This window comes from Panulirus ornatus, chromosome 34 (assembly GCF_036320965.1).
Source record: "Panulirus ornatus isolate Po-2019 chromosome 34, ASM3632096v1, whole genome shotgun sequence".
NCBI lineage: Eukaryota > Metazoa > Arthropoda > Malacostraca > Decapoda > Palinuridae > Panulirus > Panulirus ornatus.
Window position 1 is genome coordinate 8,041,130 of NC_092257.1, and position 25,389 is coordinate 8,066,518.

At 44.6% G+C, this 25,389-nt stretch overlaps 1 protein-coding gene across 1 annotated transcript in view; it reads right to left on the reverse strand.

Moving 5' to 3' along the window:
• Window positions 1–25,389, reverse strand: part of LOC139759720 (cell adhesion molecule Dscam1-like) — a 206,320-nt gene that overhangs the window by 20,313 nt on the left and 160,618 nt on the right. Inside the window, exons 6-7 of the mRNA XM_071682115.1 lie at window positions 9,969–10,104; window positions 5,468–5,599 (exon numbers count right to left, since the gene is read on the reverse strand). Of these exons, the coding sequence (XP_071538216.1) occupies window positions 5,468–5,599; window positions 9,969–10,104 (268 nt within the window). The remainder of the gene's footprint in view (window positions 1–5,467; window positions 5,600–9,968; window positions 10,105–25,389) is intronic.

Sequence of the window (25,389 nt, forward strand, 5' to 3'; positions counted from 1 at the left end):
TGGGGATGAGAGAGCCTGGGAAGTGAATCAGTCGTTCTTCGCCAATAGTATAGCTCTTGTAGATGATTCGAGTGAGAAACTGCAGAAGTTGGTGCCTGAGTTTGGAAAAGTGTGTAAAAGGAGAGAGTGAATGTGAATAAGAGCAAGGTTATTAGGTTCAGTAGGGTTGAGGGACAAGTTAATTGGGATGTAAGTTTGAATGGATAAAAATTGAAGGAAGTGAAGTGATTTAGAAATATGGGAGTGGATGTAGCAGCGAATGGAGCCATGGAAGTGGAAGTGAGTCGCAGGGTGGGAGAGGGGGCAAAGGTTCTGGGAGCGACGAAGAACGTGTGGAAGGAGAGAAAGTTATCTCGGAGAGCAAAAATAGGTATGTTTGAGGAATACATCGTCTCTTCGATGTATATCAACTGACTGCTATATATCTATCTTGTGTCTCCCCTGATGATGTGATTATTACACGAAAGCGCGCTTGGGAACTTATCGTGTTTCATTTTTCCCCGTGGACTCGTAGGAATATATATATATATATTTTATTACCATACATCTCTCTTACCCTATTATTACTTACTCGATCAAACCACCTCACACCACATATTGTCCTCAAACATCTCATTTTCAGCACATCCACCCTCCTGCGCACAGCTCTATCCATAGCCCACGCCTCGCAACCATACAACATTGTTGGAACCACTATTCCTTCAAACATACCCATTTTTGCTTTCGGAGATAATGTTCTCGACTTCCACACATTCTTCAAGGCTCCCAGGATTTTCGCCCCCTCCCCCTACCCTATGATTGACTTCGGCTTCCATGGTTCCATCCGCTGCCAGATCGACTCCCAGATATCTAAAACACTTTACTTCCTCCAGTTTTTCTCCATTCAAACTTACCTCCCAATTGACTTGACCCTCAACCCTACTGTACCTAATAACCTTGCTCTTATTCACATTTACTCTTAACTTTCTTCTTTCACACACTTTACCAAACTCAGTCACCAGCTTCTGCAGTTTCTCACATGAATCAGCCACCAGCGTTGTATCATCAGCGAACAACAACTGACTCACTTCCCAAGCACTCTCATCCACAACAGACTGCATACTTTCCCATCTTTCCAAAACTCTTGCATTCACCTCCCTAACAACCCCATCCATTAACAAATTAAACAACCATGGAGACATCACACACCCCTGCCGCAAACCTACATTCACTGAGAACCAATCACTTTCCTCTCTTCCTAAACGTACACATTCCTTACATCCTCGATAAAACCTTTTCACTGCTTCTAACAACTTGCCTCCCACACCATATACTCTTAGTACCTTCCACAAGAGCATCTCTATCAACTCTATCATATGCCTTCTCCAGATCCATAAATGTTACATACAAATCCATTTGCTTTTCTAAGTATTTCTCACATACATTCTTCAAAGCAAACACCTGATCCGCACATCCTCTACCTCTTCTGAAACCACACTGCTCTTCCCCAATCTGATGCTCTGTGCATGCCTTCACCCTCTCAATCAATACCCACCCATATAATTTACCAGGAATACTCAACAAACTTATACCTCTGTAATTTGAGCACTCACTCTTATCCCCTTTGCCTTTATACAATGGCACTATGCACGCATTCCGCCAATCCTCAGGCACCTCACCATGAATCATACATACATTAAATAACCTTACCAACCAGCCAACAATACAGTCACCCCCTTTTTTAATAGATTCCACTACAATACCATCCAAACCTGCTGCCTTGCCGGCTTTCAACTTCCGGAAAGCATTTACTACCTCTTCTCTGTTTACCAAATCATCTTCCCTAACCCTCTCACTTTGCACACCACCTCGACCAAAACACCCTATATCTGCCACTCTATCATCAAACACATTCAACAGACCTTCAAAATACTCATTCCATCTCCTTATCACATCACCACTACTTGTTATCACCTCCCTGTTAGCCCCATTCACTGAAGTTCCCATTTGCTCCCTTGTCTTACGCACTTTATTTACCTCCTTCCAGAAACATCTTTTTATTCTCCCTAAAATTTAATGATACTCTCTCACCCCAACTCTCATTTGCCCTCTTTTTCACCTCTTGCACCTTTCTCTTGACCTCCTGTCTCTTTCCTTTATACATCTCCCACTCATTTGCATTTTTTCCCTTCAAAAATCGTCCAAATGCCTCTCTCTTCTCTTTCACCAATAATCTTACTTCTTCATACCACCACTCACTACCCTTTCTAATCAACCCATATATATAAATATATATGTATATATATATATATATATATATATATATATATATATATATATATATATATATATATATATATATATATATATATATATATGTTTGTATCGTTATTGCGATGTTAATGGGATGTTCTTGATTAGGGCCTCAGCTGTCTGTGCCATCTCAGCTAACATAAAGGAAAATATTCATGCAAAAATACTGTACTGGCAGAGGAAGCATCGGTACACCTCATCCTCTCCCAATATATCATATTCTAAAACATTAACTGATGATGATCCTTTCTCTTCATCGTAAGAGGATTATTTCAAATGTACTTGACCGTACTCAAGAGAGTTTTATATATAATTTTGGTTACGTTGTGCTGACTAGGTGACTGTATCATGTTCGTAAACGTGCATTAACTGGTGACTGTGCAGTGACGTTTGTTGGTGTGGTCTATATTGGTGACTGGTGACAAGCTGGTGACTGTGGAGCGTTCCTGAGACCTTACCTGATTGGTGAGTGACATGTGTTGACCAATGAATGATTATAACGGTGACTGCATGATGATAGTGCGAGCGTACAGTGATTGGTGACCGTATGATGTTAGTGAGAGCATAAAGTGAATGGTGTGAGTGTCAAGCAATAGATAAGCATCTACTGCTGGATAGATGTGTGGTTTCTAATCTTCTTCACCCACAGTCCTTCACGAGCCAATGATGACCGATTCCCCCCACCCATTCACCCACCCACCTACTCAACTTCCTTCCATGGAAATTCAAATCAACTTTATAACAATAATGTTTTTGTCAAGAGAACTTCTACAATTCGACTAAAGTGAGGGATCAACATTGCAACCAGGCTCCCCCTCATCAAATATTACCCTCGCCACCTGGACAAGACTAGGGCGTAAATTAGAAAAAGAAAATCTTACTTGAACAGAGAGATTGGGCATCAGTGTTATGCAAAACTTTATGATATTTGTAAGAACTTCTGTAACAAACGGAAAATCATATCCATTTTACTGGAATAGAAAAAAAATCTTAATTTTGATGGTGTCGTTAAGCAAACTATTGGAACTTCAGTAATTCTTTTAAACATTCAAATGCTTTCATTAAATCGTATGACTGATTTTGGAAAAAAATAATAGTGTAAGACAATGGAAACACTTCCTGCCACCAGATTAGTGTTTTATTGATGTACTGAGGTCAGCTGATATATTTGTTTTGGGGACAAGTAATGACCTTTATTTCTGTATGTTGAGACCATGTGCACTGTATTGATCTGAGAGTCCCCCACCACCCTTGGTCTCGTGTTGATCGTCTCCTCTGTTTCAAAAACACCCACTGTGCAGGGAGCAGCAGGAGCACCACCCACGGTGGGGAACCATTGGGTCAAGTGTAGGGCAGCTGGTGATCTGCTGTTGGTGTGAATGATGAACTAATTGATGAGTAATGAGTGCTACTGACCACGTATAGTGACAGTGCTGGTGAGTACTGAGTGTTGATGACCACATACAGTGATTAGTGCTGGTGAGTACCGAGTGTTGATGACCACATACAGTGATCAGTGCTGGTGAGTACTGAGTGTTGATGACCACATACAGTGATCAGTGCTGGTGAGTACCGAGTGCTGATGACCACATTAAGTGAAAGTAGTGGTGAGTACTGAGTGCTGATAACCACATACAGTGACAGTGTTGGTCATCACATATAATGACTGCTGGTGATTACTGAGTGCTGATGACAACAATGCAATAACAGGACTCAGTGCTGAACGGGTAAGGCTAAAGTAATGGTGAATACCTATTTTCAGCGGAAAGTGTAAAGTAATTGGTGATGCTAAATTTAGTGTTGGAGTGAGTTATGTGGTCTTCATGTGGAAGACTGTACATTGTTGGTAAGGGTGTTCATGGACAGGAGACTGGACTGTGATTGCACGGGTGTTCATGAACAGGTAACTGTATAGTGATGGTGAGGGTGTTCATGAATAGGTAACTGTACAGTGATGGTGAGGATGTTCATGAACAGGTAACTGTATAGTGATGGTGAGGGTGTTCATGAACAGGTAACTGTATAGTGATGGTGAGGGTGTTCATGAACAGGTAACTGTATAGTGATGGTGAGGATGTTCATGAACAGGTAACTGTATAGTGATGGTGAGGATGTTCATGAACAGGTAACTGTATAGTGATGGTGAGGGTGTTCATGAACAGGTAACTGTACAGTGATGGTGAGGATGTTCATGAACAGGTAACTGTATAGTGATGGTGAGGATGTTCATGAACAGGTAACTGTATAGTGATGGTGAGGGTGTTCATGAACAGGTAACTGTATAGTGATGGTGAGGGTGTTCATGAACAGGTAACTGTATAGTGATGGTGAGGATGTTCATGAACAGGTAACTGTATAGTGATGGTGAGGATGTTCATGAACAGGTAACTGTATAGTGATGGTGAGGGTGTTCATGAACAGGTAACTGTATAGTGATGGTGAGGATGTTCATGAACAGGTAACTGTATAGTGATGGTGAGGATGTTCATGAACAGGTAACTGTATAGTGATGGTGAGGGTGTTCATGAACAGGTAACTGTATAGTGATGGTGAAGGTGTTCATGAACAGGTAACTGTATAGTGATGGTGAGGATGTTCATGAACAGGTAACTGTATAGTGATGGTGAAGGTGTTCATGAACAGGTAACTGTATAGTGATGGTGAGGATGTTCATGAACAGGTAACTGTACAGTCATGGTGAGGGTGTTCATGAACAGGTTAATGCACAGTGTTAGCGAGAGTGTTCATGGATAGCGACCTGTACAGTTAGTGAGTTCAGACTAACTGTCAATAAAAACATATAATGACTATCTCTCTGATTATTGTTGACGTCAGACGCCTGAGCTAGTTGGTAGACAGTTAGTGATGATGAGGGTGTCTAGTGAATGGTGACTGTGCTGTGCTGGGTTGGGTATATACAGACTGGTGACTCCACAGTGTTGACGAGAGAGGTCACTTGATGTACTGGTGTACCAGCTGGTGAGAGAAATGTTATGGTGAAATCAAATCGTAAACAAATGACTGTGGTAAAGCAAGTGTTCTGGTGTGTGTGTGTGTGTGTGTGTGTGTGGTCACATCCACTCACTGGTATCTTGAGTGTTGACTGGGAGGGTCATGTTATAGTGCATACGTCTCGTGACTGTTGTCTGTGTAAACAACAAGGCTGAGTACTGACTGGTAGTGGGGTATGGGGAAGCCCTGGGCAGCGCAGGGGAGCTCGATGGTGTGCCTGACGGTGGCGGAGACGCTGGAGCGAGAGTCGGTGATCCGCGGGGGAACTGACGACCTCGGCTCGTTCACCATCAGCCTGCAAGAGAGAACACCAGGTGGTTATGTTCACTAGGCTGTTCATCATCAACCCGGGAGAGAGAGAACACACCAGGTGGTTATGTTCACTAGGTTGTTCATCATTCTTTGTTACGTTATTGAAGACTGCACACACTGAGTCTCCTGACCTGTCATCAACCAACCGCTTGGTCCTGACCTGCTTCATGATGACCTCTCTCCTGCTGACCTGCTTCATGATGACCTCTCTCCTGCTGACCTGCTTCATGATGACCTCTCTCCTGCTGACCTGCTTCATGATGACCTCTCTCCTGCTGACCTGCTTCATGATGACCTCTCTCCTGCTGACCTGCTTCATGATGACCTCTCTCCTGCTGACCTGTTTTATGATGAAATCTCTCCTGCTGACCTGCTTCATGATGACCTCTCTCCTGCTGACCTGCTTCATGATGACCTCTCTCCTGCTGACCTGTTTTATGATGACCTCTCTCCTGCTGACCTGCTTCATGATGACCTCTCTCCTGCTGACCTGCTTCATGATGACCTCTCTCCTGCTGACCTGCTTCATGATGACCTCTCTCCTGCTGACCTGCTTCATGATGACCTCTCTCCTGCTGACCTGTTTTATGATGACCTCTCTCCTGCTGACCTGCTTCATGATGACCTCTCTCCTGCTGACCTGCTTCATGATGACCTCTCTCCTGCTGACCTGCTTCATGATGACCTCTCTCCTGCTGACCTGCTTCATGATGACCTCTCTCCTGCTGACCTGTTTTATGATGACCTCTCTCCTGCTGACCTGCTTCATGATGACCTCTCTCCTGCTGACCTGCTTCATGATGACCTCTCTCCTGCTGACCTGTTTTATGATGACCTCTCTCCTGCTGACCTGTTTTATGATGAAATCTCTCCTGCTGACCTGCTTCATGATGACCTCTCTCCTGCTGACCTGCTTCATGATGACCTCTCTCCTGCTGACCTGTTTTATGATGACCTCTCTCCTGCTGACCTGCTTCATGATGACCTCTCTCCTGCTGACCTGCTTCATGTTGACCTCTCTCCTGCTGACCTGCTTCATGATGACCTCTCTCCTGCTGACCTGTTTTATGATGACCTCTCTCCTGCTGACCTGCTTCATGATGACCTCTCTCCTGCTGACCTGCTTCATGATGACCTCTCTCCTGCTGACCTGCTTCATGATGACCTCTCTCCTGCTGACCTGCTTCATGATGACCTCTCTCCTGCTGACCTGCTTCATGATGACCTCTCTCCTGCTGACCTGTTTTATGATGACCTCTCTCCTGCTGACCTGCTTCATGATGACCTCTCTCCTGCTGACCTGCTTCATGATGACCTCTCTCCTGCTGACCTGCTTCATGATGACCTCTCTCCTGCTGACCTGCTTCATGACCTCTCTCCTGCTGACCTGTTTTATGATGACTTCTCTCCTGCTGACCTGCTTCATGATGACCTCTCTCCTGCTGACCTGTTTCATGATGTTCTCTCTCCTGCTGACCTACAAGCAACGACGGGTCCTGCTGATGTATCTCTTGCTGACCTCACGTATGAAAATCTGCTCTGCTGGCACACCCAAGCTGACACGCACAAGCTGACACGCCTATGCTGACACGCCCATACTGACACGCCCAAGCTGACACGCCCATGCTGACATGCCCATGCTGACACACCTTTGTTAATGCTTGCTCTTCCCGTACTTACTTGCATAGCATTAGCTTATTACCTGTGAACTTGCGCCTTGCTGAGTTACCTCCACATGATCTGCCCTACAGCAAACACGTCTACCGACCTCTCACTACTGAACCGCCCTTTGATCACCTAACTTCTGGCCTGCTCCGTGCCATGCCTGCCTCTGACACCTGCTGAGTAATCCACTCCTGATGGTTAGGTTCGGTTGATAACTTATGCTTATCTGACTCCTGCTGATGACGCGTCTCCTGCACACTTGCCACCTGACCATATGATTCTCCCTGACACACATATTTTGCTGACTGACGCCCATACTGACCCGCCCTCTACCCTCGTAATCTACTCCCAGCAGACTATTGTGGCTAACCTGCCCTGTACTGGTTTAAACTGTGGTGATTTGCGTCTGTTTATTTCTTTTATGCAGGTTTGTTCTCTGTAGAGCACTTCCCTGCTGAGCCATTACCTATTGACCTATCTCAAGATGACCTGCCTCAGCCTGACTTCACTGGTGAGAGGTGTAACTTCATCCTCTGGTGACTCGCCTCTTGATTCCCAGTTTTACACTGAGTTTTCTTACTGGGTTATTCCTATTCGTCAGTCCTCTACCTCATCCTCTGCTGAGTTGCTGTCTGCAGAACTCTTCCTTACTGTCTCGCTGACTTACTCTATGATGATCTGCTTCTTGTAAGCCAGCCTCCAGTTGACTTACTATCTATACACTTATACCCTGGTTAATTGCCTCAGTCATCTTCTGCTGGCTAAGTTCAGTTGGGGTTTCATATGTCGAACTTCTGGCTATGAATACAACCCTTGTTTGTCTTCCTACTTACGTTTAGGCATTGTTTTGCATAGTCAAGGACATTTCTATCCACCAGCTCAGGATCCTTCTCTTCAGCCACTTGTTATGAGGACTTACCAAACATCTGGTAATCATACGTGTGGCTCGTATCACCGATGTGCCTAACTTTAGGGTTTTCCACATTTCATCTGACCTCTGATATAACTTGTCAAGACCATTTTGTATTGACAGCCGTGCTTGAATGTGGCCTTACGTACATCCTAGTCTCATGTTGACAGTAACCTTGATCTTTACAGCTACTCCTCTGTCTGGAATATTGACAGAAACTATGAAGGAAAAAAGGTGCGATTACTAATCCCTATGGCATCTTTCCCCAGCCCCTCAAATACCTTCCCTTATGATACAACCCTCTGTCTCCTGTCTACAGACCAGTTATGGCTCCACTCGACCTCTTTTGGATAAAAGAAAGCCCCACCTCGCGAACAAGATACATGCAGTGATTTTGAGCAAAGGTGAAAGCAGAGACAGACGGGACTTCGATGATTCTTAGCGTCCAAGGATGCTGGGAACGCTGGAATGTAAGTTTGCTAAGTTACAGGATGACTGACTGACATGCCATACTGACTACCTACCATCTGATGATCTACTCACTAATACGCTGCATCTGTGTGATCAAGACGTTATACTTACCGCTGGTCTGACCTCGCTGAATAGGGATATACTTCTCTGAACTATTCATTACTTATCCTTCGCTCCTGATTAACAAGTTCATCTGTTGAATTCCCTGCTGCTGAGCTGTATTGACCTATCTTACCGATAGCTTGCGTCCTTTCAAACTTGACGGTGCCGATCTGTCGAGAATCCAGGTGTCCTGCTTGGACAACACTTATTTACTTACTGACATATCACACAACTGTGACTCGCTCTATGCTGACTAGACTGACTCAGTGCCTGGTTGCCATCTGATGTGACTCACATTATTACTTGGCTCACTTGTTTTCCCTTAATCACTTACTGACATGGTTCACTTAGAGATCTGACTCATTTGACTTGTGATAAGCAATAATCTGATTTATAAATTAACTTGTGATAAGCAATAATCTGATTTACATATTAACTTGTGATAAGCAATAATCTGATTTACACACTAACTTGTGATAAGCAATAATTTGATTTACATACTAACTTGTGATAAGCAATAATTTGATTTACATACTAACTTGTGATAAGCAATAATCTGATTACCACACTAACTTGTGATAAGCAATAACCTGATTTACATACTAACTTGTGATAAGCAATAACCTGATTTGCACACTAACTTGTGATAAGCAATAATCTGATTTACACACTAACTTGTGATAAGCAATAATTTGATTTACATACTAACTTGTGATAAGCAATAATCTGATTTACACACTAACTTGTGATAAGCAATAATCTGATTTACACACTAACTTGTGATAAGCAATAATCTGATTTACACACTAACTTGTGATAAGCAATAACCTGATTTACACACTAACTTGTGATAAGCAATAACCTGATTTACACACTAACTTGTGATAAGCAATAATCTGATTTACACACTAACTTGTGATAAGCAATAACCTGATTTACACACTAACTTGTGATAAGCAATAATCTGACTCACTCATGAACTTATTCTCCCTGTTGGTCGAGCTCGCTGACGTGACACATTCACTGGTCTCATCCAGTTAACGAGCTGGCTCACCAGCTTGTTTGGCTCGCCTGGTAATCAAGCCAACAAACTGTTCTAGTTCGCCTGCGGACCTGGATTACTCACTGACCTGAGTCATGTGTTGGTCAAGACCACCTACTGCCCTGGGTTGGTCGGTCGCTGATGTGACTCACTGCTACTCACCTGCCGGCGACGGCGGATATCGTGGTCTCGTCAGTGAGGACGTGCTGGGTCTCGCAGTGGTACGACTGGAACTCGTCGGCTTTCGTGACGTGGCGGATGTGCAGCTCGCCCGTCGCGAACACCGAGTACCGACCACCTGCCCGGAGAGAGTGTCTCATTCATCTCAACCTCAAACCTTGTATGGCATATCTGAGCTAGCACTTACTTGATTACCTGATCCTCTCATTCAGTATCAGCAATATCTATCAATAGTTTTCCCCCCTCATTTTCCAGCGTGTTTCCTCATAGGCCCCACCATGGAGCACCCGACACCCTACACCTTCCACATGTATTGTTGGGGTCTTAGCAACTCAATGGTTGGCCGAGTCAACGTCTGCTTCTTCTGTACCACATCTTCCACAAGCACTCGCTCGCCGCGGAAGATCTCTCACACTTGAAAAGAAGGTGACTGTTTCCTTACAAGAGTTACAGTGATGTTGGCAGCAACCAGTGCCCGTAATCAATACTATTTTCTAGTAAAAAAAAAAGTAATACACACAGGAGAAACTCAGGTCATTGTGGGGTTAATTAAACATAATCAACGAGTCAGATTATAACACGTCAAGCGAGCAAGAGCCTTTTACATCCCAAATCTGATATTAGTGGATCACAGTGAAAGTGGCCATGGCAGATATTCATGTGTTCGTTTTCAATATTACACAAAGTTCTGTTATCTTTCTCTCTAATGGAGTCCTAGTTTTAGCAATGTGGCAAGCACTGTTCCTGTCACTGTGATGGTCCTCCTACTGAAACGGGACACAATTTTCTTGACCACATGTGACACTAGTTTTGTTGGTTAACTCTGGTGTTTAAGCTTTTACCTACTTGGCCTATGTTGTACTTTTCACCTTCTCTATATTCACTCTCATACACACATCCTGGCATGTCCTTAGGACTGTGCTATATGAAACATGTCTCACCAGCACCTCACATCTTGCAACACCTCTCACGAGCCTCTTCATATCTTGCAACATCTCTCATGAACCCCCTCTTGCAAAAGCCCCCACCCCTTCTCTCTTCTTGCCTCACCTCTCGCCAGACACTCATATCTTACAACACCTCCAACGAGTTACATAGATACACAGACCACACACACCCAAGGTCCAAGCGAGATGGTCTGGGCTTAACATTAATGCAAAAAGACATACAGTCTTAAAAGCAGAAGAAAAGGACAGCAAAGCAAAGGCTCTCTTTCCACACTCCACTCCCTCCGGCACGCGCCGAACAGATAACAGGTAGAAAAAATACCTTGCAGGATTAATAAGCCAGAAGAAAATTTATGTAGGAAAGTCAGAAGGTAGAATGAACATGAACATGTTATGCATGCCATCACCAACGACAAAGCATTCCTTCACTTTTTGTTATAAAGACAATAGTAAGGATAAACTTGAGCTCCAACATCTCGACTTATCATGCCTATTTTATTCCTTATGTGAAGAATGATACAGTAATTCTTACTTTCTCTATCAAAGCAGGTGACATGGGTGTGTTACTGCAGCTTTGCCAGGGAGAGATCAGTGGTTGAGAAGGTAGCATGGTATACCACTACGTTATAATAACTAATTACATACATTATTCAATACCGGAGAGTGGCAAGAGTTGATCAAGCCTAATTTTGATGATAAGAAAGGTGTTGCTCTGAACAACATTTCTGGGAGCTTTTTACACGTGTCAATAATGTCGTTGGTAAAGAAATATTTCGTACAGTCTTTATTTAACTCCGTGACCTCTGAGTTTTAATCCACTTCCTCTCGTTGGTAATGTTGGCGCTATTGTAAAGAGATTTTCAATATCGACGTTGTTGAAACTTTTATTTTGAAACATTCTGTTGATTTGCCCCAGGAGGCGCATCTTGCTTAAGGAGAACAAGATTAATTCCCACAGTCTCTCTTCAAATGGTTTGTTACGCAAGGAGGGAATCAATTTAGTTGCTCCTCGCTGCACTGCATCCAAATTGAGAATATCCTTGCCTAGGTGGGGGGACCCAAAACTTCACTCTCTCTCTTTTGGTCTAGCGATACTTAGGCATAGTGTCATTATCACATCCTTGCTTTTGTAAGTAAAGTTTCTGTCATCAATTCTATGGCAGCTTCATTGCAATGCTGGGAGAATTTGAAGTTACTAGAGACAGTGACCCCTAGATCTCTCACACTAGGGGTGTCCTTTATCTTGCTGCCCATCAGTTCATGATAATTCTTTTTACTTAGGTTTCCTACTTGTAACAGCGGACATTTATTGGCGTCAAATGGCATTTACCATTTACCAAACACTTCAGTGATTAAATCTAAATCCTCTTGTTATCTTAGCTTATCTTCTTCAGTCACCATGGCAAAGCTGATCTTTGTGTCATCTGCAAATCTACACACTAGGTTATTTAGACCACAGCACTATCGTTGATGTACATGATGAAAAGTGTAGGTCCAAGTGCTGATCCCTGAGGGACTCCACTAGTAACGGGTGACCACGGTGATGATCCCCCATTCATTATAACTCGGCCTCCTGTCAGTAACCAGGCTTCTATCCAATTTCCTATGCAACCAGCAATCCCCAAGGCACAGATCTGATGCATCAATTCAACGTAGGGGACTTTATCGAATGGTTTGTGGAAGTCCAGAAATACTACATCTATTGCTTTTGTCTTGTCTTGGACATAGAATGATTTATGATAAAATTCAAGTAGGTTTGTAAGGCATGATATGCGTCTTCTAAACCATGCTGTTTATTATTGATCAGGCTATGTTGTTCCAGATAGGCTACGATCTTACCTCCTGTAATCGACTCGAGAAGTTTACATATAAATGATGTGAGACAAAACGAAGATATATACCAGGATATTTGTGGCTTCCCTTTTTGTATATAGGAATTACGTCTGCTAGTCTCCAGCCCTGTGGGACTGTTCCATCCTGGAGCGATTTGCTGAAAATATAATGGGTTAACAGTCCGGCAATTTCGAGTTTGATGTTTTTAATGAATCACGGATAGAAACAATCAGGACTTATCTGTCTGTGTTGGTACTTCTATAACTATGACAGTAAATTGTGGTATCGTGTGTCATACTTATCACTGAAAATGCCTGTCGTTGCTTTTCTAGCGTAGAAACAGAACTAAAAATGTTTGTCAGTGTTGTTGTTATGCTGTTATCATTCATAATGAGTTCCCCATCCTCGTATCTTCGAGTGATCTCTGTAGGATTCCGGTGGTAGGATCTGGTGACTGGCTATTTTAAGACCGGGTGTGACGAGTCCCCATGAGCTGCATCCCTGACTTCGCTGTCTAATAGGGTGATGAGGGGATTCGAACTGACTCTCCTCATGTGACGTAATATGACCTGAGCCCTCCCTCATATCTTGCAACATTTCTCTCTGTATTTCTTATATCTCGCAACACCTCTCGCCAGTCCCCTTAAACCTTAGTGCACCTCTCACGAACTTCCTCAAACCTGATCACGCCACAAACTAGCCGCCTTAAGCTTGTTCAGACCTCTAACGAACCCCTCAAACATGCTTACACCTTTCACCTCTCCCCACCACACTTGATCACACTTGTTATAAGCACCTTCAAGACTGGCCACACACTCTCACAAGTCCAGTCAAACCTGACCAGATCTCTCACGCGCCGCCTCAATCCTAGTCATACTCCTTAGCACCCCGCACTTGAATCTGGCCATACCTGAGCCTCTTTCATTCTTCAATACAAATGTCACCACCCTCCTTCCCTTAGACTTGGCCACATCTCTCACGAACCGTCACAAATCTGGCAACATCTCCAGCGAGCCTCCTAAAGCCCGGACACACCTCTTGATTCTAGTCAAGTTTTACCCCCTCATGGGCCACACCTGACCTGGGCACATCTCTCACAAGCCCTCTCAGACATGGCTACACCTATTAAGAGTCCCCTCAAACCTGGTCACACCTCTCACAAGCCCTTTCAAACCCGTCTAAATCGACGAAGGGCCCACTCAAGTCTCACCACACCTCAAAGGCTCCTTCAAACCTAGTCACACCTCTCACGAGCCCCCTCAGGCATTGTCACATTTTACAAGCTCCCTCAGACATGGACACGCCCCTTAAAAGCCTGCTCAGGTCCTGATACACTTCTCACAAATCACCTCAAACCTGGCAACACACTTTTGAGTCCCTCATACTCGGTGCCACCTTCGGAATCCATTCAACAGTGTCCACACCGCTTACTAGCATCCTAAAGTTTAGCCACACATGTCCTGGCCACGCCTCTCACGAACTCTTTTCAAACCTTGCACGAAAGCATCAAACCTGGCCATATCTCTAACAAGCATTCCCTTCAAACCTGGCAACGCCTCTCATGAGATCTCTCAACCCGGCCACACCTCAAACCTGACTCCGTCTCTCAGAAAATACCCCTACTGAGTCACGACCACAGCCCTCAACACCCAACCTCATACGTACTCAAAGCCCTCACTACCCGCCCTCACACCTGACTACAATCTTCACCATCCGACCTCACACTTGACCAAAACTTTCACTACCTGCACTCACACATGACTACAACCCTCGCCACTCTTTCTCACACCAAAGTGCATCCCTCAACAGCCAACTTCATATTAGAAAGAGCCCTTACCATCCATCCTCATACATTACCTAAGCCCTCACCAGCCGCCCTTACACCTGACCACAGCCCTCACAGCTCACCTTCACAGCTGACCACAACCCTCCCCACCCTCCCTGATCACAGCTCTGACAAGCAACAATTTTACATCAGACCACAACCCTCAGAAGCCGTTACCAGCAGACTTGACACATGACAACAGCCCACACCTCTCTCCTTCATACCTGATCACAGCGACAGCCTTCACTCCTGACCGCACATCTCACCACCCTTCTTCACACCTGAACACAGCTCTCACCATCCATTCTCAACTCTGACCACAGCCGTCAACATTAACCATCACACCTGACCAAAGCCCTAACCATTCGTCCTCACTCATGACTGGAACCCTCATTAACATCTCTCACACTTGACCACAGCCCTCACCAGCCAACCTAACACCTGAGAACAGCCCTCACCACCCGCCCTTACACCTGATCACACCCTTCACCAAGCACTCCCACATCTGACCACACTCCTCAACACCTTCCATCACTCCTGGCCACAGCCCTCATCACCCTTCCTCATACCTGACTATAGCCCTCACCAGCCGCCCTCTTTATCGACTAATACCCTCACTATCCACATTCACACCTGACTATAGCCCTTATCAGTCACCCTCATTTCTAACCACAGCTATCACCACACTGACCACAGCCCTCACGAGCCACCTTTACTCCCGACCACAGCCCGATCGTGCCACCCTCACACCTGACCACATCCCTCACCAGCTATCGTCACGCTGAACACATCCCTCACCAGCTATCGTCACGCTGAACACAGCCCTCACCAGCCACCCTCACACCTAACACAGCCCCTACCAACCATCCTCACACCTAACACAGCCCCTACCAATCATCCTCACACCTAACACAGCCCCCACCAACCATCCTCACACCTAACACAGCCCCCACCAACCATCCTCACACCTAACACAGCCCATACCAACCATCCTCACACCTAACACAGCCCCCACCAACCATCCTCACACCTAACACAGCCCCCACCAACCATCCTCACACCTAACACAGCCCCCCACCAACCATCCTCACACAAGCCCCCACCAACCATCCTCACACCTAACACAGCCCCCACCAACCATCCTCACACCTAACACAGCCCCCACCAACCATCCTCACACCTAACACAGCCCCCACCAACCATCCTCACACCTAACACAGCCCCCACCAACCATCCTCACACCTAACACAGCCCCCACCAACCATCCTCACACCTAACACAGCCCCCACCAACCATCCTCACACCTAAGCACAACACTCACCAACCTACACCTAAACATTACCACATCTCTTACTCTCCCTCCTCCCTCTCCCTTCAATCTCCCTTGGAAATCTTTCAATTTACATTTTCTTTCCTCTCCTTCAGTCAGACCTGTCCACCCAGAGCATATTTTTTTCTCTGGTTTTTATTCTACTCTCCCTACTACACATCTACTTGTCAGGGTTCACTCTCCCTTCCTCACCCTGCCTCTCACGACCTTGGAAACCCAGGACCTCACTCTCTCCGTATCACAAATTCTCCCTCCTCTCCCAGTCTGTCTTACTACCAGACATTCGCTCTGTACCTCACCTTACTATACCCACCTTGTTCCCTCACCCTGCTATAATAGTTCTATCTCTTGTCCTACCATATTCTCCCTGACCTTCACCCTACCATACTCATCCAGCTCCCTCACACTACCATACTTATCTTGTCTCACCTTACTCAAGCTGTTCATTACGATCGCCCCCCCCCCCCACACTCACCCTGCAATACTCACTCTACCCTTAACTTTAACATGGTCGTCCTCCCTGCTACCCTACCTTAATTGGACTTATTTTTACCCATTCATACTCATCCTGACCCTCATCCCACCATACTTGCCTTGACCCTCACCTTACCATACTTGTGTTGACCCTCATCCTACCATACATGACCCTCACCCTACCGTACGCATCCTCACCCTCACACTGCCATACTTCCACCTCTTCTACACCATACTCATCATGATCTTCACCCTACCTTACTCATCCTGATCTTCACCCTACCATACTCATGCAACCCCTCACACTATCATACTCATCCAGTCCCTCACACTACTTTACTCACCCTACACCTCACTCTTTCATATTCTCCCTGTCATACTCGTCCTGCCTCTCACTCCACCACACTCACCCTGACCCCTCACTTTACCATACTTGTCCTCCCTCTCACCTTACCATACTCCCCTTACACCTTATTCTACCATACTAACCAACTAGTCTCACCTTGATCCAAACTTTACCATACTCGTCGACCACATCATCCCAACCACGCTTACCCTCCCCTCCACTATAACACAGTCCTCCTTCCACCTCACCCTACTAAACAGAGTCAAGCAGCAAGAAAAAAAAAAATGGCAACAAAATGTTAGGTTTCATAGCCAGGAACATAGGTTACAAGACACCAGAAGCAATGCTCACACATTATAATTCTCCAGTAAGCCTGGGTCCCCAAACTATAAAGAAGACGAGGAAAACTTTGAGCAAGTATAAAGACTCGAGACAAAATTGATCCCATCCTTTAGAAATCTGGCATACGCAGAGAGGCTAAAACGATTGGAATTCTTCTCCCTTAAAAAACGTAGACTTCGCGGCGACTTGATCCTAGTGTTTAAGATTCTGAACAAGTTCGATAAAGTTAATCGCGAGTATCTTTTAGAAATGTAAGAAAATACGGTTACTAAGACAAATGGAATAAAACTCAAGAGCTGAAAGATGTAGTACGATCGTGGGAGAAAGCTCCTTTTCCTATAGGTTTGTTGAGCAAAAAATGCTAAGACTATGAACACCTTCAAAAGTCTTTTATCAAAATATTTCATAAATTTAGGTATACCCTGAGAAAAACACCAGAAATAAACTGTATAAACGACAGAGGCAACGGGGACAGTAGAAGGCCAATATGCAGCAGCGGGGAGTCGGTGATAGCTTACAAATCTGCTGAGCGAAATTACATTTTCTTGTCAAGTTAAGCTTTTTTTTTTCCATCAGACAACCCAATCGTGGGCCAATAAGGCTTCCTGTTGTCTGTCTATCTCATGTGAACTCATGTCAACCCTTACCCTATCATAATCGCCATGATCTACACCCTACTACGCTCGCCCTCCTCCTCACCCTACTTATTCTCATCCTGCTCCTCATCCAACCATACTCGTCGTAAAAGGCACCTACAGGATAGAGTGAAATGGAGTGATGTGGTATACATGGAGCGACGTGCTGTCAGTGGACTGAACCATGGCGAACGAAGAAGCTGCGGGAAACAAGAGAAAGGCCTACTGAATATGGATGTGGGTAGGGGTGTTGTGTTTCAGACCATTACACATGACAGTTAGTGAATGAAAGTGAGCAAATGAGACCTAATCTTCGTCTGTTCTTAGCGTTACTTGGCTGACACGGGAAGCAGCGAACGTGTATGAAAAAGATTTAAGAATACCACTACTACTAATGATAATGATAACAATAACAATTAGTTATAATTATGAAGGGAAGGAATATTTTTTAGTAGAAAGGTCAACTGATCCTGGTGTTTAATGTAACGATGGGACTTGAGTCTCAAGATCGTACAGTATGCCTTACGGACAGTCTAGGGCTGGAACAAAGTGCTCCAGTACATATGAATGAAATACAGTAATAACATTATCTACATCTTTCACGTGAAGAATGGAGTGTAACGAGGATGTCAAAGTCCTTGAATCTAATCAGCTTTAAATCTGTTTCTAATGAATTCTTTTTTTTCGGGACCAGAGCGCTGTATGTATGGCAACCATAGCAAGAGTGACCTGTTGTGTTGTGTCGGTTTGGCAAAGACATTTGTGTGGAAGGATCGTTCCAATTCACTCTATTCCTTGCACGCCTTTCACCCTCCTGCATGTTCAGGCCCCGATCGCTCATTTATTTTTTCACTCCATCCTTCCACCTCCAATGTGTTCTCCCACTTCTCGTTTCCTCCACCTCTGACACATATATCGTCTTTCTCAATCTTTCCTCACTCATTCTCACCGTGTGACCAAACCATTTCAAGACACCCTCTTCTACTCTCTCAACCACACTCTTTTTATTATCACACATTTCTTTTACCCTTTCATTACTTACTCGATCAAACCACCTCACACCACATATTGTCCTCAAACATATCATTTCAAACGCATCCACCCTCCTCCGCATAACCCTATCTATATACCCACGCCTCGCAACCATATAACATTATTGGAACCACTATCATCCGCCCTCATCCTACTCCTTTTTTCAGTCTGTAAACTAATGGAAACCATCAAATGAGTTAAGAACGTAAGGTAATAAGAGGACCACCACTTGATAACCGACTATGGTTGACGACGAAATCGAACACCCTTGCCATGCAGAGGAGAGGAGAGCGGATGGCTTGTATCAGTTCTCCATATGGCAGGCAACCACCTGTCACAAATGTTCCTTGTCATCACATTTTATCCAGTACACCATCGCATCCGCATACATCAACTGTCCCATGTATCACCTGTCTCCTCTACAGCAGTCATCTGTCTCATCTGGTCCAGGACATCCTCGTGTATCGTCGTCTGTCCCGTGCCATCCACCTGTATATCAACTGCCTCATGCCACCCACTAGTATCAACTACCCCAGTGCCCTCAACCTACATCCACTGCTCTGTGCGATCCACCTCTCTCTCCTCCCCCGTGGGGCACCCACTGCCTGACAGCATGCTATTCTGCCAATGCCACTTGTCATCCTTTCCACTCACTTCAAGAGGCCAAGACATCAGCGTCAATAGTATTGCAAGAAAAGAATGCCTTAACCTCGTGCCAGCGTTGCACTCCTGCCTCTGTCTCCCTGCCCTTCGATTTAAAAATTTGTGTTCCTCCACGCCCGCAGGCATAGCTCTCCCGGAAAAAGTTTTACACTTGCCCTCGACAAAGTTCCCAGAATTTCTCTTTCGGAAGAGAAATGGTTGCGAGCAGGTTGTGGGGGACGGTGAACAAAGATGGGCGCTGGGATGGCAGTGCCGATACTCTGGCGCTTAATTGTGTTATCTGTATAATGAAACTGTGCCAGAAGATAGGGCTCTCCTCATGGGGAAGTCTAGCGTTCACTCATTACATCATCACGAGACTACATATAATACTGTTCCTCTACGAAGCAGCGTGAATCACCATACCCACTCCGCTTATCCCTTGGATATAAACACCGAAAAGTTGGCTAAAAAAAAAGATGTATCGTTATTTCATGCCTCAGGGAAAATCCCGCGTGAGTGCATGTCCTTACTCTGTTGCTTACTCGGAACTTTATTTTCAAGATGGGCCTAGAGATTAGCCTTATCCACCTAGAGAACTCACGAATACAAGGGAAGGAGACCTGATGGCCCATACTGAGGTTATCTATTGCTGAGGCCTAGAGAGAGAAGGGTAAAAGCAGAATAGCTAAGCAGATGGCACCTCTCCCTCCGGCTCAAACGGCCGACAGGAAAAATGGGGAAAAAATACCATGCAGCATTCTGCATGAATATACTGTCATGAAAATTTTATAGGAAAGTGTGGACTGGGAAAAGTTTCAGACCGGTTTAACAACATCTGTACTGCAGCTGGGTTCTGAAAAAGAATACAAATGAATGCAAACGAATACGAATGAATACAAATGAATTCAAACAGCAACAGACCACTGGGGCCTAACGAAGCTATTTGTGGTGGTGAAACAGAACAGAAACTCATGGATTAGTGAGGCAGGAGCAGAGGCACACACAGATTTTTCAATGGGGAAGACCTGTAAACCTATTGTGTTACTAAGGAGGTCCTAACATTATCAGTCATGGATCTGAAGCAAAATAATGATCGAGTCTACGATTAAACGTATCTATGGTGCGGCTTTTAACCACTCTAATTGGTAGATCATTCCACATGGTAACAATCCAGTGGAAGAAAATGTATTTCGTCTCATTCGAGGTATAGCTTTTGTCGATGAGGGAAATCAGACGGATCTATGTGCAAACAGCTCGCTAGATCGAGATTATCGAAGTGTTTTATGACTGAATACTTGCATATGATCACCTGGTAACCTTCTATTTCCTAAGCTGGATAGATTTAATCTGTATAGTCGGCTCGTGTCATGCGATTTGTTTCTCATACCAGGAATCATCTTGGTAGTTCGTTTCTATACTCTCTCCAGGTTGTTTATGTCTTTCTGAAATCGGGTGTCCAAATCTGAACACAATATTCAGGATGGGGACGCACCAGTGAGTTGTAAAGAGCAAGGATAATTCTCCTACATTTAACTTCGAGAGCCCAACAATGAATCCAAGAATTCTATTCGCCTTTTTACAGCTTCTGGGCACAACATACTTGGCTTTAGGTCAGAGATTATGAGAACCAAGTCCTTTTCCTCATTTTACTTTTTGCAACTCAACAGAGTTCAATTTGTAGCCAGCCTATTCGTTCTTCATACCCATAAGCAAAACCCTGAACCTCTTGATATCTAAATTTATTTGCCGTCTTTAAGTTCAGTCCATCAATTTGTCTATGTCAACTTGAAGCTGCAGATGTTCAATGTCTGTTGCACATTAAGTATCGTCTGCGAATTTCATGATCTTACAATATAGCCCATAAACAGTATTACTAATACACATGAGATAGAGAGCCCGTCCCAAGACTGATCCTTGTGACCCACCACTTGCTACGGCTAACCATATTGACCTCATTCGTTTACGGCCAGTCTGCCAATTCCCCAACCATCGACGTACAACGCCATTTATACCACGCGACTTAACATTTGTTCGTAATCTTCGATATGGATCTTTGTCGAATGCTTTTAGAAAATCTAAATAGGTCACATCAACTGCTTTACGTTCATCATCCATGTTGGTGTTCAGAAAAGAAATCAGACAGATTTGTCAGACATAAGAGATTTCTTCGAATTCCATAATGATCATTGTTTATCAAGTGGTGGATCTCTAAATGGTTTGCATCTTTAACCTGAACGATGATTTCTATTGGTTTACTAACTACAGACGTCAAGCTAATTGGACGATGATTTCCGGAGAGTGATTCACTACCGCTTTTGAATATCGGTGCATTTCCCGTAGCACGTGACTAATTAGAAAGAGCAGTGAAGGGTTTAACTTTCTCATTTTTCGCCTTTTTGAAAGTCCTCGCATAAAACTTATGTGGACTTACTGTATGATCTGCTCTCATTCCATGTAGCGCCGATGGTATGTTGTTATCATTTATTTCAACACTTAACCAAACGTTTTCCCCTCTCGGCAGTGGAACTGGATTCGGAACATGAGCTGAGTCTTCAGTGCCATATCTAGTGGTAAACTAGACTTCTTTCCTGATCGGATATATTAATGATGTATTTGTCTCGCTTTGATCTGAAAATATTTAAAATCTTTGCTTTCCATACACCGGGAGGCAATTCATTCCATTGTTGCATCAAATCTTTCACCTACATTGTTACACCGTCTTCCTCCTTTTTGTCTTCATATCGTCATTTCTGAATTTTGAATCTGTCTAAAGTGGAAAAAAAAAAATGACTTTCTGTTTGTGGGTATCACTATGTATTCCCGTTCCTCACTGGATCCCGGACCATTTGATTTGAAAAAGGAAAAAGTTTCTCCATTGTGTTTCCCTAATGGTCACCTGTCACAACGTCCTACAGTATGTTGATATTGTCCTACAGATATTGCTTCCTTGATATTTACTAAGGCTCTATGTTCATCACACGGGGCTTTAGCGCTTCCTACACAAATTTGCAGGGAGGGAGGGCGAGAGTTTTATACACTACCCTAAAAAAAGTAATTGCGCATGTTATTCATTAAGTCAATATACAGTGAATCGTATACATTCCCATCTATAATTCTCAACGTGATTGTCTGTCGTCTGTTGTGATCATATGAAAACGTCACCATTGAAGCCTGTCTAACTTTTCTGGAAATTTTTCTTTTTTCAGCGAAATTTATCTAGTTTTCTACTACTTTTTTTGGACACTAGTTTTTCGAGGTTTTAGGTTAACACTTCTGGTACTGGGGTAAAACACGTTAATGTTTCGCTCGGTTAGGCGGTATGGACGTGACGTAAACCTTTGATGTTAGACCTCTCCTCCCTAGTGATAATGTTCGGCCCAGTCGATACTGCCATACCTGACTTAACTGACGGATTGATTTCCTGTGTGGGTAATGAACATGCTTCCGGCGAATGCATCCCATATTTGTCTCTCTAAAACTTCATCTGCCCTTGTAACACCAATACACGCCATCTTCGGCAAACAAGCTCCTGTCTCCGGTGAAGCTATCCTACTGAACTATAGTATGTACCAGTCAAACCCAAGATGCACCCCACACCGCCGCATGCATTCCAATGCTCTGACAAGATCTTCAGTTCTTCGTTGTACTTAGGGGAAAGCTCGCTATCAAGACCTCTCTGCAGCTTTCTTTACATCTTCTCATAAATATTCCATAATTGTCAAGGATTTCTAGATTTCCCCCGTACCACGTTGTTGGAGGGAGGGAGGAAGAGAGGTGGAGGTACATGGTAGACTGGAGGGAGGCGGTTAGGCCGTGAAGGTGGTAGGCTGGCTGGAAGTGAGGGAGTAAGGTAGGGAAGCCTGGAGGGAAGGTGGAAGGCAAGCAGGCCGGGAGTGAAGGAGGTATGTAGGTAGGCTGAGAGGGAGGCAGGCCGCTATGGAAGAAGATAGGCAAGTCGAGAGGGAAGGTGAGAGGCAGGCAGGCCAGGAAAGAGGAAGGTAAGAGCGTGGCCGGCAGGGAGGAAGTGATAGAGGGAGGCCCCGAGACCGGTAGGAAGGAAGTGCATAGGAGAGAGAGGCAGGCAGCAGGAGGGAGACCTGATGGATGGTCTATAACAAGGTTACTGTTGTGGTGGCCTGAAAATGGTGGTAGAAACACGATAACAAACGGAAGGGCTCCGCCTCTCCCACCTCTCCCTCCGGCTTAACTGCCGACAGGGGGGAAAAAAATGAGAAAATAGAAATACTCTGTGGCATATTATATGAACATACTAGCACGGAAGTTGTACAGGAAATTGTGGATTGGAAGAGATTCTGTACCAGTTTAGAATCTGCTCTGCGACTGAGGTCTAGAAAAGAGCGACGTAATTTACTGGAAACTGGATATTTCTTACTGATGTTAGTGAAGTATTTGTCTAGCTTTGATATGAACGTAAGGCTAGTCCTTGTGTATCTCCACCTAATGGAGATGCGAATCTGTTCGGTGATATGAACGTCACCGCTTTGAAGGAGCAGTGACACTGTGTGTGTCCGGTAGAATGATCTGGGAATCCTGGTGTCAGGTGATGCAGAGGGACGCCGGACGCCGCTCTCATGATGTGAAGGAAGGTGCTGCTCCCTGGTGTAGTGTGAGGTTAGTACGGAGAGACGACGTCCCCTTGACATTTCTGGTGGGGGAGGAGGCGCTGCTCCCTGGTGTAGTGTGAGGTTAGTACGGAGAGACGACGTCCCCTTGATATTCCTGGTGGGGGAGGAGGCGCTGCTCCTGAGTGTAGTATGAGGTTAGTACGGAGACGACGTCTCCTTGATATTCCTGGTGGGGGAGGAGGCGCTGCTCCCTGGTGTAGTATGAGGTTAGCACGGAGAGACGACGTCCCCTTGACATTTCTGGTGGGGGAGGAGGCGCTGCTCCCTGGTGTAGTGTGAGGTTAGCACGGAGAGACGACGTCCCCTTGACATTTCTGGTGGGGGAGGAGGCGCTTCGACGACCTGCTGATCTAAACCTCCCGACAGCCAATGATATTCCTTGATCCCAGACATCCAGATACCCCATAAAACCTCCACATAGCAAGTATCTTATATCTGGAGAAAGAATATGCAGTCAGAGGCAAATCTCGTGGCTGATATAGTTGTTATAACCTCTTCTGAACAACTCTATTTCACATCGGATAAGGACGGTAGTCTGGGAGTTGAGCGGGAAAAACGCAATCAGCATCAAGGCTTTCGTGAGCTTTTGATATAATGAGTTCGTCCCATTTTTTGTCAGTGGAGGGCGTAATTCCCAGGGAAGTTGTGAAGTTCGTAGTTTGATGAAATCAGAATCTACAGACTTATCATTGCTGATTTCTGATTATTAATCAATGACGTCAGATCAGTCATCATCGACTAACTGCTTATTTGTGGTGTTAGTTCCTTTTGGATCTGAGAACGTCTTACCCCATGAAACGACAGAACTCTGGGGAACGGCGAGTTAGGCAGGACAGTTTGGTTCGGTGTTACTGTCCACGCTTCACAGAAATGAAAGTCCTTCGTTGTTGAACAGTCTACTCTCGAGTTATTAACCTTTTCATCATGATATTATATACTATAAAGAATTACGAAAGCTACGTGCTACATAGAGGTTCCAGGCTTATTGTAATCATAGTCAACAGATACTATAAAATATCAACACACGTTATACTTTGCAGGAATGATTCATACCAAATATGCCTTATGATTAGGTCAATGGTTGGTACTACAGCTGTCAAACTCAGTAGACATACCTCTTCTTTCAGTCGCACCAACTGGGAAAATTGGTGTTCACCTACATGTCAGGTATATTGGATATGAAACATTGTTGTGAAACGTATGGTGCGTTAAAGGGTTGCTGCACTGCCTGGTCCTGCTAGGCTTTGTCTTTCATTTCTTTATTCAGCAAACGTAACATAATACTGTGTACTGTACTTTTGTCCTAGCATCGATTGTGTATCCCCACCAGTATGACGTGTTCTACTGG